Source organism: Patiria miniata, unplaced genomic scaffold (assembly GCF_015706575.1).
Source record: "Patiria miniata isolate m_02_andy unplaced genomic scaffold, ASM1570657v1 HiC_scaffold_6, whole genome shotgun sequence".
Lineage (NCBI taxonomy): Eukaryota > Metazoa > Echinodermata > Asteroidea > Valvatida > Asterinidae > Patiria > Patiria miniata.
Genome location: NW_024037073.1, coordinates 14,381,749 through 14,396,658, shown reverse-complemented (window position 1 = coordinate 14,396,658; position 14,910 = coordinate 14,381,749). Strand labels below are relative to the sequence as shown.

The following is a 14,910-nucleotide window of genomic DNA, read 5'->3' as shown; positions in this document are numbered from 1 at the left end:
GCAGTTGATGTAGCAAGGTTATTTTTTAGGGTACACAAAAAAACACACACATTCACACCAAATCAATAAGGACGAGGTATTGTTTTGAATCAACCTCAGAATAAATTGAGTTAGCCGTGGCTTTTTTCCCAGCCAATTCCATAACGTGAAAATGCTGAAGCCTAGGCCCTATGATGAGCTTAATCCGGCCCTGATGAGTGCATGTGGATGCACATGCCCATGTGTATGCAAATTGGTGTGAGAGTAAATATATAGGTTCCTTATGAAATATATTTCATAATATTTCATAATTTTTTTTAATTAACAAGATATGCTACTGTGCCAAGTATACATTTGTTGGAACTTGGATGTATTTTTTTTGTTTTTGAATTGTACACTGCAAAATTGCATATGAAACCTGTTCAAAACAAGTTTGATAGCACCAAAGTGAATAGAAACCAATTGGTTAACTGAAGTTATTCACTTTTGAATGAGAAATCGACCAAAACAATTGGCCCATGTTTAGTTATTGAATTATTACTTCACAATTTTAATTTTTTTGGCTGCCAGACAATAATTTCCATTTTTGCGGGGTAGGCTGGGTCCTGCCCCACAATCAGTTTCGATAATATACCGGTACAAACAAGGAGCCAGTCTGCTCACAAAGCGAATCTGTTTGTGCCCAAAACAAAATCCTTTTTTTTCAGCGGATTGTTAGACGTTCAAAACAAGGAAAAAAAGGTGTTGTTTTGAAAATTTGTTGTTAGAAGAAAAAAACAAAAAGGCAATTTGTTGAAGAGCACGGGAACGTACATTGTAACTTTAACCAATTTGGGGACAGAAATTTGTAATAATTATCAAATGCTGATAAGGATATACATGTAGTTTCTTGAAGGAGAGGCTTGTTCGTTAATTAACTTAACCCTTGAGCACGTGCGCATTGGTTACTAATGCAAGACATTGCATATACATGTACACATATATGTACTTTTTCTCGTAGTCTTGCAACAATGTTGCGTTTTTCTCTCGTTTGGGTTGTTTTCATGTTGTGTTCATGTTGCATTTTGATTTTCAACGTGGTTTCTTCATTCTTTCCTTTTTCCACAGGCTGACAGAGTTTGAGGAAACACCATCAGGCCAGCTGACCATCGATGAGTTCAATAAGATTGACCTGGAGGAAGAACAGGACCCTCCATCATTCACCAAAGGGCGCAGGAAACTCAAGATTGCCCAGGTATGGATAAAAAGCACAGAATTCCTGCAATTAGTATATGTAGCTGTTTTATCTAATACTGATAGAGCATACATGTGCAAGTTGACCTCAAAAACTTGAGAGATTTACGAGAAAACAGCACATTTGGGCACCGTGTACAATGTGTGTAACATACTATTTTTTTGCATTTCTTTTGTGTCCTGAATGGGCCCATCCAATCAATTGCAATAAATGGGTGTTCCAAAGGAAAAGAAAGTATTACAATTTATAACAAATGTATTGAAAATATCTCGAATTGATGACTATTATAAAATTATTTAAAAAATCAAGAAAATCATTTTCCCCTCTGCTTTTGAATACCCCCTAGTTCAAGTCAGCTTACTATGCACCGAGTTCAAGCATGAATTTGATAAAAGGACAATTCCATGGAAACTCACGTTGAATTTAGCAGGGTCATCTGCCAACTTTATTCTAAAGTCAAAGTATTTAAAGGGTGTATTTTTCTAACAGAAGAGCCCTTGAAATTAAGTGACTAAACGACAAATAAAAAAAAAGCCCAACAAATAAACTTCTGTTGGTTTGGCAATAAGTTTTTTTTATCGGTAACTCACGTTAATTAACTCGCATTACAAGAAAAGGATATAGAAAAAATTTAAAATACCCTTCATTTGAAAGTTTTCCTCATACTGTGCATTGATTGAAAACATCTTTTGACTACCTACACGTAAATTCCATAATTTCAGCCCCCAAAACCCCAGTTTTTGACAAATAATACACTTGACCATATTCCATCTCACTGCCACATGACTTGAATGAAAGGTCTTGTCCCCTTTAATTTGATACCACGTTTGAGGTTGTGATGCTTGTAGTTTGGAAGGTTTCATAAATTTTCTATTTTCAGTCATGTTCACTTTCCTCATGGAATTGCCCATAAACCTTGAGATGAATCATCACAGATCCATGTACGTGTACATTGTATACAGTGGAGTTGGTGCACTATGTTTTGTTTGGATGTGGTTTATTTTCCTATCCGTTTATGGCTAGCATTCTACATACGTGTATGTTTCTTCCAACAATTATAATAGGGAACAGTATATGAGCTGTTTTAGCCATTATTGAGTATTCATAAATACCTCAGACAGTTTAGCTATTCCTATTGGTCGAGAGCCTGTCACGTGGCCGGTCTTAAACGGATGATAAAGACATGGCTAGCTGGTCTTAAACACTTTTCCAGTGTCACATAAAATGTGGACACCTAAAAATCCAGTGCCTCTTACCGTTTTATTGGTTGAACGTTCACAATCCTCACGTAGGCATGCGCAACACTACCAGCGAGTCGAAATTTTATAGTTCTAAATTCAAAATGCAACGCCCCAGGTGCGTTCTGCGTGACATCGCGCAGAACATTCTACGCGCGCGTCAATCTCCATAAAAGGGTTGTTTACATCTTACTCGCCAGCTGAACACTCCATTATTTTGCTAGAGGGATGTTTCAAAAAGCATGAAGTGAACTTGTTGAACAAAATCGGGATTTTTTGAACGAATTATTTGATTTTTTTTTACCGAAAAGGTATTTATGAATGGGAATAAATATGTGCTCGGTCGGTATTTATCACTCTGTTTAAGACCGCTTAGAGTCTGGGTGCTGATAATTACCCTCGCCTCCGGCTCAGGTAATTATCAGCACCCAGACTCTAAGCGATCTTAAACAGAGTGATAAAAACCTCCGGAGCACACATTTATTCCCTTAATAAGCAGAAGAAGAATGTGTGTCAAGTACAGTGTAGATTTTCAGTTCAATGTGTCTATTTTTTTTGGTTTGGAGTGATTTCTCTTACCCTAACACAAGCCAAATACAGGGGAGAAACTTCTCAATGCCATTTTTCAATTAACCCAAACTCCCTTTTTGCTAGGAATCTGCAAAAAAGATATTCCTTTGTAGCAAGATATTGAAGTAACAGTGCCCGGACTGAAATTTCTTGCAGAAACCTGTAAAGCATCTTACCTGATTTTGACAGATCTTAGAGGTTTATAGTAACCATGTAAGTCTTCCTCACAAGATAATTTAACAACAGCTTCAGCTACATCCCAAAGTGAGGGAACGTGGGATAGAAGTCCTGCATGAATTTGGCTTGTAACATTGAATCGCCCAGTTTGTAAGTGTTTCCACAGAAAAAGCTGTTGAAATATTCCACAGGGACCCTCAGATAGGGAGGTATTCCATTGCGAAACAAATAAATAGAAGAAGTATTCCCTATGATCAAGTAGCATTCTTTGGACATTTGTCATATATTTCATTGGGAAGGGGGGGATGTGTCGTCAGACTAGATGCATTTAGGCTATGTAGACGGTCCAGCATTATTAGAGTGGCGATGGAGATGCGGGGAATGCCTTTGTAACGGTATGTTTTAGAGTGAGTGAAAGAGAAGTAGAGGGAGAGAGAGAGACATCCGGCTGATTTACTCGTGTGCTTGCTGAGTGTTCAGAGGAAAGCAAGCTTGGCATTCCGTCATAATGGATTCCCTTGTCAATGAGGTGATGTAGCTGTCTAAACAACCAAACTGATAGGCAACGACGACAGGAGGGAAAAGAAAAAGGGAAAAAAAACAAAAAACTATGATTAATTTAGCAAAATGTCAGACAGTGAACCTGATCACCACTCTCCCTTGTGTTCCGTCGTCTCTCACTCCCTGGCAGAACATTCTCATCACATACATCCTCTAAGTGTCCGGGGAGGTTTTGAGTTACTTGAGGCAACTGTCAGGGTATCACATGAAATGGAGCATCCTCCTCGGAGAACTTGCAGGGTTGCTTTCTTTTCTGCCTCATCTGTTATTTATAGTTGTGCAAATTGTTTTGGAGCCACATTTGAGGACACTCTTGACTGTGAGCTAGAAATCATGAATGTTTGACAGCGCTGGGCCAGATTTATTTCCCCGGTAAGCCAGAGGGTAGGAGCACTGGATTTCTTCAAAGCAAACATTGGCTGTGGTGTTGGTGACTCAAAGTTAGATCTTGACACAGACAAAGTTTGTTCCCCCCCCCCCCTCGCCCGGGAAAAGTAGATCCTGAGTTTAAAGCTATGGGGAAAATGACTGTAGAAATCAATAACCAGAGGTTAGAAGCATGATACACGTTCATGTACAAGCACGTTTGTTTATGGTGTAAATCAAGGATTTTCTATGTTCCTCTTCCCTTTTCCTTTGTTGATACTCTGAAGTTTTTTGCAACAGCTCTCATTGGTTTTGTACACGTTTTCTAATCGGGGTCGTCCTCGATTCAGTTCCTGTCCTCGATTCATCGATGATGTTGCACGTGTGTGTCATCGATTTATAATGTACATGTACACCATAAACACGCACATTGTACACATACATGTACAATCATGTTCTGTGCAGAGTGATCGACCCACTTTGTGAAAGTGGGTCACATGTCATTCTCTGTGTGTTATGGAGCTCGGAAGAACAGTAGAACTGTCGAATATACATGTTGGAAAGATTTGATATTTCTTTTAATTTATATGAGTTACTGTACATTGTACAAGTAAATTTGACAATTGATCACTTATATTTTTATCCAACATTGGTGTCTGTGTGCAACATTTATGGTAGTTTTAAAGAATGCTTAAAGTGGAAGTGTTTGTGATACGCCATGTCATTCATGAAGTGTTCTACACAGCGCCCCCAACCACCCTGCCATTTACTCCTCAAACCGCCCCAAACGGCTCCAGCACTCTATGGTTTGATTGATTTATGTGATAAAGGGTTAAAAATCCCTCGTGTTCTTACCAGAAGAAAGCTTTTCAAAAACAAAAGAAGCAGCATATCACAAATTCATACATGAATTTCAGAAACAAAATTCTGACAAAACTATGTGTGTACAATAAGAATGCTTTATTTCACCATGCACTATTGACCTATTGCGGTAGAATCGCGGTAGAATCGCGTCAACGCAGCTTGTGAAATATTGTCCAATAACATGATATACAAATGGACGCGGAACTCACAAAACCGGAGACAAACAAAACGTAGTGTACACAAATTCCATAGGGTTGTCTAAGGGGCGTGGCTAACTCGCAAACGGCGATAGGTCAGTTCTGTCATCAAGTCAGTTGACCGAATACACTTTGCTGTTTGTGCTAGTCCGAGTATTACATCACCCCCTAAAATATGTCTTTGTTCAACTTAAAATTATTATAATGCACCTAGTTTCCTTTTGTGTTTTATTTCAAAAGTTGTAAATGAAAAGCTATATCCCTGCGATTGATCCCCGTTTGCCATTTCCGAGGTTTGCAGTATTTCTAATGTTAGCATCTTGACTTTGGGCGTGATGATCCATGGCTACAAGTTTAATGCTTCTGACTAGTGCCCCTTGAACAAAGACATTGACAAAATGGGGAACTGCCAACCTTGACCTGAATAGCTCAGTTGGTAGAGCACTGGAACGGTAATCCGGAGGTCGCAGGTTCAAACCTCGTCAACTTCTTTTGTCAAATTTAAATTATTATAATACTCTAGTAAGTTTCTCTTTGAGGTTTATTTGAAAAAAAAAAAATTGAAGTGGTATAAATCCTCAGTATTCTTCCTTATTCTGTTCTCGCTGTTAGCTGACTGAGATGAGCAAGCAGCAGTTTCAGGAGTTATCTGGAGAGATCTCCACGATGCAGGAAGAGATAGAGAAAGCCTTGATGAGGAAAACGGGCTTGGCTGATGGTAAGTACTTACCTGGAGGCAAATGTCACGGAGCTGTTAAAATACTTTAATTTTGTAAACTTTTGTTTGCTTTTGTCTGTCAGTCTTTTAAACTTTCTTAACTTGACCAACGCTTTAGTGGTACTGTATGCTCTGAGTCCTCGCAAGTGTTTTTCTAAGATAACATTTTTTACATCCGCGCGTGCACAGTTTTCTCCTTAAAGGGAATGTACATCATTGGCTTTTGCTGTCATTTTCAGAAATGAACTATTTGAGGGGTTAGTATAATAGATCAAATATTGTTACACTGACATTTTTGAAGTTTTGTGTTCAAAAAGGTTGGAAAACCAATACAAACAAAAATGTTCAAGTAGTCTGGTTCCCTGACTCCACAAAAGATAAAATGGATCAATTTATAGATGATGGAAAATTGTAAGGCAAGGGAACCAGTCTAGCTGGCCTGCACCCGTTCATGAACATGTAACCAATAGCAAACAAAATTTTGACTGAAAAAATGGTGAATTTGGAGCAGTAGTTGAAAAATAGTTAGGTTTTTCCAACGCTGGTCAGCCGACCAGCGTTGGAAATGTATACAAAAATACCATTTTCTTGAAAATGACTTCACACGAGGTGCCATAATTTGACGAGATGCTTGAGACTGTCATTTACCAACATCCTAGTAAGGTATTTCGTAAAAACTAGGTAGTTTTATTTTTCGATGTTTGCAAATGTTGTACAGTATATTCCCTTTAAAAGAAATAGGTATTTGCTTGAAATATGCAATTTGTTCAATCGGGAAATGAGATCTGCAAAAAAAATCAAACCGAACCCTAAGCACAAGTGTTTTTGATATTTGATATTTGAAAGAATATGCAGCACTTGGGTCGCCGCTATTGATCTTCCAGGAAGGAAAACGAACATAAAAAAAAGACCAACAAAATTATTTAAAGTATTCCTCTGCCCCATCAATCAGTGCAGCCGAGATCCACACGACGCTGAAAATAGATCGTAATTTTGCCACGGCCAAGGTATTCTGGGCAGGTGTCTTCATCAAAGCCGCATTGAAAGACCTCATAAAAATGGCGGAATTCTTAGGATTCTTGTTTTTTTTTCCCTTCCTCTTCGTTTCGAGCCCCTCCATTTTTACACGTACTAGTACGGCGGCATTCCTCTTTGAAGTTCCAATTAGGGGTGGTCGTCCACAGGGACTACAGTACAGTGTGAAGGGGGGGGGGGGGGTGAGGGGTGTTGAGCTTTACTTGGTCCAGGTATTTACCTGATCTGAATGCTTCAGAACTCTCCAGGGAATTGCTGAATTATTGGGTCACTATTCCTTATAAAATTATGTCCACTCTGGTATGAAAATAACTGTTAGCAGAGACTAATAAAATTTTGTTTCAATTGTAGTCCCAGAAGAAACACATGTCTGAAACATACCGGTATCTCATGTACATGTATGGGTCTCATTCTTTATGTACTCCTTGAGAGGGTGAAATTAAAGTTGCCAGTCAAATGATGACCATTTACCTGTATTTGTCCGGACAAAATTTGGTGCTGAAAGTGCATGCTACCGTGCATGAGACAACTCAAAATTGATTGTGTAAGGTCTCTTTGACTATGCAGTTTTTTTTCTGTTTAATTTCACCTAACTGGAAACAACAACCCCCCCAAAAAAAATCCCAAAACAGCCTAAGCATGGTGTTCAACATCATTTTCACAGGCATATTTTCCTTCGCTTTGATGTTAAACATGTAATGTCGAATGACAAAATATACAATGCTGAATGTGCATTAGTGATTTTTAAAATTTAAAATCAGGAAACCAAGTCAGAAAAATAAAAATAAATGAGAAAATGCTGATATTATGATTGAATAACATGAACAACAGGAAATCTTTTGCACATCTTGCAGAGGCCGCAGAAGTTTTGTATTTTGTTGAGGTTTTTTTGGTTTGACAGCTGTTGACCGACTTGCAGTCCAACCGTGCCATCACCCATGCCCATCATTCAATTCTCAGTCGAGGTATTGGAAAAACACAACCATTCTAGTGTGTGTTTGTGCTGTGTCTGTGCCTGCAGACTGCGGTCTAATGAAGACTTAGTAGTAGTAGCAGCAGAATGCACTAACTGGGCTAGAAATGTGCAGTACCCGAGAAGGACTCGTAAATTTGTCCTGACAGGCTGACAGGGGCACTGTGCACAGTTCTCTGCCAGTAGCCAGCTTGCCTTTTTTTCCTCCCCAACACAAGAGGTCCTCTGAACCAAATTGTTACAGCTTGTAAAACAAGTATTTTTGTTTGACCATGGTAACGATTTTACAATTTAATTGGTTGAGAACTGTTCATGTGACATACTGTAACAGTTCATGTATGACGAGCTGCTGGACTCTGCGGTATAAATAAGTTTCCCCGGGTACATCACCGTTTATCGTTCTCAAAGAAAAATTAATTTGCCTTTCGGTGTTGAAATCATCACAGGTCTAATTGAACACGTTTTTTTTCAGGGGTAGGCCGTAGATTTTGGATTTTCTACCCAGGTAGAGCCTCTCAAATTGGTCCCGATCACGGCTGAATTTCACCTGCTATTAAGAGTGTTGGACCTGTGTAGAGGCTGTGTCAGAATTTTGCTAGTGTGAAAGGGGTGGCTAAAATCTCAGGGTTTGACTGGGGACCAACAAGGGAATTTTTAATAGTGTAAAAGGGTCTGTATATGGAGTACTGCTGCCACATCTGGCATTGTCTGGGCTGGAGCTTCTGCCTGTCACTTAAAGCTATAGGCCTAGTCCATCATTTGCAGCCATCGGAAAAGTAACTGGCGTAAATACTGTTGAAAAACAAACTTGGTTGAAAGATAGTAAGGGGACTAAACTCCCTGTGAAATTATTCTTTCTGGGAAGCTGTCATTTTGAAGTAATCAACGAAAGAAGGCATTTCCAACGGTGATTCTTAAGAAGCACCGTAGGAAAATTTAAATTAGTAGTTCGTTTTGTTATTCAGCGCAGCGCGCACAAGTATTGGAACGACGCACACGCGCGCGCGGTTGTTATAATTCGTCGGATCAGTGCGCGACGCCGCGTATAGCTGCAATTCAAAACAATTCAAAACATGATTCAGTAACCTTTGATTTGAAATTGAGATCTTAGAATGCTGTTTTTCTCGGAATGTACAGCTGAAGCTTAGCTGAAACTTCATCAGGTTAGTTGCTTAGTATCTTTCATTAGATTTTGAACTCTTTTGTTGCTTCAAACGAACAAAATGCACAAATTACAAATGATGGACTGTAGCTATAAGGAGCCTACATGCGTATAGCTAATCTGGCTGGTGTGGAGTTAGGCTTGTTATTACAGCCTTATTTCCCTCCATAGGTCTGTTGCCAGCCTCAGTTTGTTTTACAGATATTTTCATGGTCATTGCTCCACTAGTCTATATCCAACCTGGTTCCACCAATCAGAGTGTTTGAGAGAAACTCAGTTTTCTGCCTGTTCTCATCCATAGAGTGTTGTAGTACGGTAGCCACATGTACATTTTGAACAAAAAGATATTCCATTAGCTTTTTCCCACGTGCTGCGTCTTTTTAAAAAAAATTCTTGCCTGGTGCTTGTTTCCCTGTAACATACGATCTGTCCAGTTTCAAGAGGAATGTTAATTCCTACCTTCAGTTTTTCTGAGTACCTTCTCTTCCTTTTATTTCTCTTGTAGCCCTGTACCTTGAGTGGCTTTTAGCCTTGTTCAGGGCAAATATGCATAAAAAGTTTGCACATTTGTTACTGATGACACGCGGTCGAGTTACAAAGAAAGTCATGAAGTCTGTCTTGGTTTACGTGTATATCATGAAAACGGACGAGAAGGGGAATTAAGAAATACGAATGTGATACTCTAAATTTTAAGTACCCCGTGAAAGTTGAGATGGATGGAAATGTTCCAGCCTGGTTGAAATATTGCCCTAGGGGTGTCGGCATGCAACCAGACCTCATACATTCCCTGGGCTGTGAGTTATATATGTGTGGCACATGGTGTGATGGATGAGCTGTCGGTGTTATTAGATGACACTCATTATTAATGCATTGGGAGGCTTGGGACATGAACGTGACCTGTCATCGGGAATGGGGCTGGATCCTACATTTCTTCCCCCCAAACGATGGTGGTGGTGGTGGTGGTGGGAAAGCAGGGGACAAAATAAATATTAAGGATGTGTAACTTTTGTGGGAGATGTGGGACATTGATGTGGGAAATTTGAGGTTCTGTGTTTTTGGTTGACTTACGAAATCTGGTAGCATGAAACGTTGAGCAAGGAAATACATGTACAAGATGTTTGAAGAAGTCATGAAGATTCTCTACACAAATGCATAGAGTTTGGCCTAAAATAGATTGTTTCTCTTGATATAAAAAATATGGGATTTTTCAAATATGTTGACATTTTACTGTAGTGTTTGAAATGAAGTACGTATAATTTACTTAAGAAAGATGGTTTTCTATTTTAAGCATACCGCACTGTAAATTCCACATTGTTTCGTGCCATAAATTTGAGTTATTGTTGTCCTCATCATCTCTGGCCGGTAATTCATGGCATCGCACAAAGAGCATTGATCCATTTTCATTTGTGCATACATGTAGATCTAGAGATGGATTCCATTTGGTATCTATTTCGAAGGCCTAAACCTTTTGCTGAACCCAATAAATATTGTGCACTCCGAGCCCTCTATAAGAGAGTCCAATGATTTCTAGCTTACGGTACATTCCCTGGCAGAGTGTGAGATTAATGTTGAATATATATATCCAGGGGAATGTGTTTCGAAACCATGGTTCCTTTTTCAGCTTTGGCTCCATGAGATTTCGTCAGCCGCCCACCCCCTTCCATTCTGGGGACTCTGGCTCATAGATTCATGTTTTACTTCAGGAACATAAAATCCTATAATCATGATAATATTGGGCCAAACTCCAGAGTCTCTCAATTTTTTGTTGTGCAAATTAAAGGCTTCTTAATGATTCTGGAGCTAGAAAAAGCTCAGATGTAAGTTTTGCCAAGTTAACGTATTTTTTTCCATGAATTAAAAAAATTAATAAATTGCACCATATACGCATCTACATGTATGTCAAAGAGGGTTCACTTTCTAATGTTGACGATAAAAATGGTCTTTTAGAATCGACCAGACAGTCTACTGTACAGAGTGAAGACAGTATCGTGTAAATTCAATAAAAATTTCCATAATCTAAACAAAAGTAAGTTTTCTGAAGCAGCATTTGTATGCCTTTGCCTACGTTTCTAGTACCACAGAGGATTAAAGTAATGGTCAGACAATTACAGACGTTCGATTTGTACATTTGCCTCAGCAAAAATAGATGTGTTCCCTCACCTTTTTTTTTTTCAATGAAATCTTGGGAATGTGACACTCTGCGTGTGAAAGCATATTAAAATAGATTGTGTTAGTTCATTTTGTCCTGTTATCTGATAAGTGCACTGAACACATACAGGCACATGTATGTGATCAAAGCCTTTAACATGATCCTAGACCCTATTAATTCTACGATGAATGTTCGCCACTCTAATGGGCCTATGTGTGCATCATTTATGAGCCCATGATGCCTCCATCCAATGATGTGATACATTCTTCACCATATCAACTGCAAATGTGTCAAACCAATTTCCTCATCAGATTGTCAAATCACCTTCATCCATCACTATTTTTTTCCCTGACCAACAAGAAATGTTTCCTCTTGACTGATCCCGTTCGTCCACGTTTCCTCCTCAAGTGACAAGAGTGACATAGGCGTGGGCGACTAACGATTTCAATAGTTGCGACTAGTTGCGATACAAAATTTGCCGGCGACTAGTCGTGACTAGTAACACATTATTTATTTCTCCAGTAATACCTCTGGTCAATGGACCTTTTTTATTAATAAATTCAACTTAATGTGAACATGTGCATTAATGGGCCTGGCGGAAAGAAGCAAAAGCAGTCCACTGAAAATTTACGGGGGTGATTTCAACAGTCGCAACTACATGTAGTAACACATTTATTTATCCAGTAATACCACATACATGTACATGTGTTCATAGAACAAATGTAGGGATGCTGCATAGCACTGTAGAGCATGGAAAATATGCACAGCGGAATGACTAGTCGCAGCATAACAACCAGTCGAGGCATAATGACTAGTCGAGTAAATTGATAGTCGTGACTACCAATGCTTTTGAGCATTGGCGACCAGTCGACTAGTCGTACACAGATTCCAGTCCCTTTTATACATTTAATGGCATCAGTTTAGAACTCTAGGATATCTTTAATCTTTCTATTCAATTATCCACACTGACATGTTGTAGATCCCACCCCACACCATCCTGTCCCTAAAAACAAAAATCAGATTTGCCTTCATATTGAGAAAGTGTATTTAGCATTGACAACTCCTGAAATTCATCCAGTATACCAATATCCAACATTTACTGCAGTTGACTTAAAGACAGTAGTTTTCCTCAAATATCACTTTAAGCCATCCAACATTTTCTTTCTATAACTGCGTATGGACTGCAAAATGGCAAAATCTTGTTTTATAGTTTACATGTACCCGCGCGTGAAGCCAATCTGACTTAGCTGTGAATGTATAGAGCCTATATGATCTTCAACAAAAACTGAATGAAAAAAAATGAACAACTGTTTTAAACGATTTTTGTGTACTGGCCACATGTTCATTTTCCTGCCAATCCCCACTGGTGTGATTCACCCCAGGTCTGAAAGTGCGAATACTAAATCTTTGGAAAATCAGTCAAGTCAAATTGAGAAATCTATAACATGACAAACTTGCAAATTTCTCGACGGTACTAATGGATTGAAAATAGAATACATGTAATGTTCATATTTTTGTGCAGATCGTCTTGTCCATTTTTGCCCATACAATAAATGTCTGTTCGGTTTCCATTGCAGCTTTATCTTCAGAAAGGGAGACACACAAATACCCATAATATGCATTTTGATTCAGCAAATCACCTTGAGACTAGATTTTAATTTTTATTTAATTAAATACAAATGTAGTCATATTTGATCACATGTATAAAATGTACACCCCTCTTATCATTTCATCACCTGACTATCTCTGCAAAAGATTAAGTTGTATACATTCTTTGAGATTTGGACTGAATCTGTTTTTTTTCCTTCTCACTCGTAGATGCCAGCATTACCTCATCAATGGGTGACGATGACGAGGATGATTCTGACATCATTGATAGACTGAACGATGTGAACCACATTCCACATCCTCTGAGGAGGGACGGCAAAGATGCCGCACACTGGGAGAATTCTTCCTCCACTTCCCCTCAGGATACGCCAACAGAGCGACAGAGCTGCTCCCCTGCCGGGAATGAACCCCGACCGGAATCAGGCCACGAACTCTCGACCCGGGTGCCAGGGACAGAAGTAGGGCAAACATGTACCTCCGCCGTTCTGGTTGAGGAGGAGGCCAAAGCCAGAACGCGGACAGACTCGCCCTCGGGGGCTGTTGACCCGCCTGTCCCTGCTCCCCAGGATGACTCCTGCGGTGGGGCGGGTGATGTGCTGGATTCCTTGCTGATGCCCCCACCCTGGGGCAGTAATGGGGCAGAGGCCCCTCGGGGCCTGCCCCCCTCGGCCCTGTCTCTAGGCCTGACTGAGACAATCGAGGAGTGCATGCGACAGCCCGAGGTGAAAGGTCAGAGTCAAAGTCAAACTTTGTGTTGTTTCTCATGCTCCTTACGAACTGCAATAAAATATTACAAGGAAAGCAAACACTGTTTTCCTCTCTTTTTTTGGCCCACTCTTTCAGCAAAGTTGCAGTGATAATTAGTTAATTAGACACATTTGGTTACATGAGCGCTTTACACTAATTCTTTAACAAACACGTTTTTGGATGAGGGATGTTCCTGAATCCTCATTTATCCACCACTGTGCATGAATCCAATGCCTGATTTTTTGCACATGACCCATCTTCCTCAATCTTGTGAAATCCTTGAAAATCTGCCAAAACCTCAAGATCTGGGAGAGTTGGGGGGTGAAGCCTACGTGGTATTCCATGAAGAGTTTAAAGTTTTCAACGACTGATTCGAAAAGACTCTCAACATTCGTATTCCATTTTCCAAACTCACCCTCTACCATTCTTTGAATTCTGTTTCAAGAACAGACATGACCTTCCCCAGCTGTCATAGTGTTATGCCTGTCATGCCCAGTCTGGTGCCGGGTCCATTGGTTTATCAAAACAAACACAAATTCTTTGTTTATTCTCACGAAGCAAGTCAACTTATTATTTTTATGAATGAAACGGCACATTTTTTCCCTTCCTGATGATGGGAACTCTCAAGAAGAAAAACTACATAGTTAGGATCCATTTCTGATCTTTAACCTTTTAGTGACCCACTTCTCTCAGTGTGCAATGCAGTATGCACAAAAGATGTCTGAAAAGTTGAAAAAAGAAAGGCAATTAACACTTCTGGGCATTTCAAGTCTGGCAGTGGCGTTCCTTGCCCCAGTGTGATGACTGCAGGCCAGATGTCAAAAAAAAACAGCGTAACAATTGGTCATTGGAAGCCCTAATTTTGGCCGGGAAAAGTTATGGAATTTCATTTTAAGATTTCTGTGGGAACGCTGCAAACTGCAATACACTGATGGCCTAAATACAGCCGTACTGCATTCAAATCCTCAATTTTTTTTTCTCGAATTCCATCTGTTGAGCACTGTGATGGACAAGAAACTATTTTTTCCCCCACCAGCGTTGTGACCCAATCAGAGTGACATCCATGGCTTAAAGTTAAGTGGCCGCCCGTGGTTATACCAGAGTATGACCGCTCATGCCCATAATGCCACTATTTAGATTGAGGTTGTTATGACAACAACACCAGAGCTCACAAGGTGTTTGGACAGCCGCAAGTGGCTATCAGATTGGGTAACGTTGTGGCATGTTTGCTTACAACGGAATGCTTCCCTAGGGTGTGCAGGGGATAAAACAAAACGTTTACAACTTAGGTACTAGAATGATGCTTTTATAAAAAATATAACAATCGTACTT

The 14,910-nt window shown here is 39.7% G+C and overlaps 1 protein-coding gene across 1 annotated transcript in view; it reads left to right on the top strand.

Moving 5' to 3' along the window:
• The window catches only part of LOC119742393 (transcription factor IIIB 90 kDa subunit-like), a 56,351-nt gene that overhangs the window by 29,916 nt on the left and 11,525 nt on the right, over positions 1-14,910 (top strand). Inside the window, exons 9-11 of the mRNA XM_038218290.1 lie at positions 1,087-1,213; positions 5,799-5,904; positions 13,042-13,560. Coding sequence (XP_038074218.1) covers positions 1,087-1,213; positions 5,799-5,904; positions 13,042-13,560 — 752 coding nt within the window. The remainder of the gene's footprint in view (positions 1-1,086; positions 1,214-5,798; positions 5,905-13,041; positions 13,561-14,910) is intronic.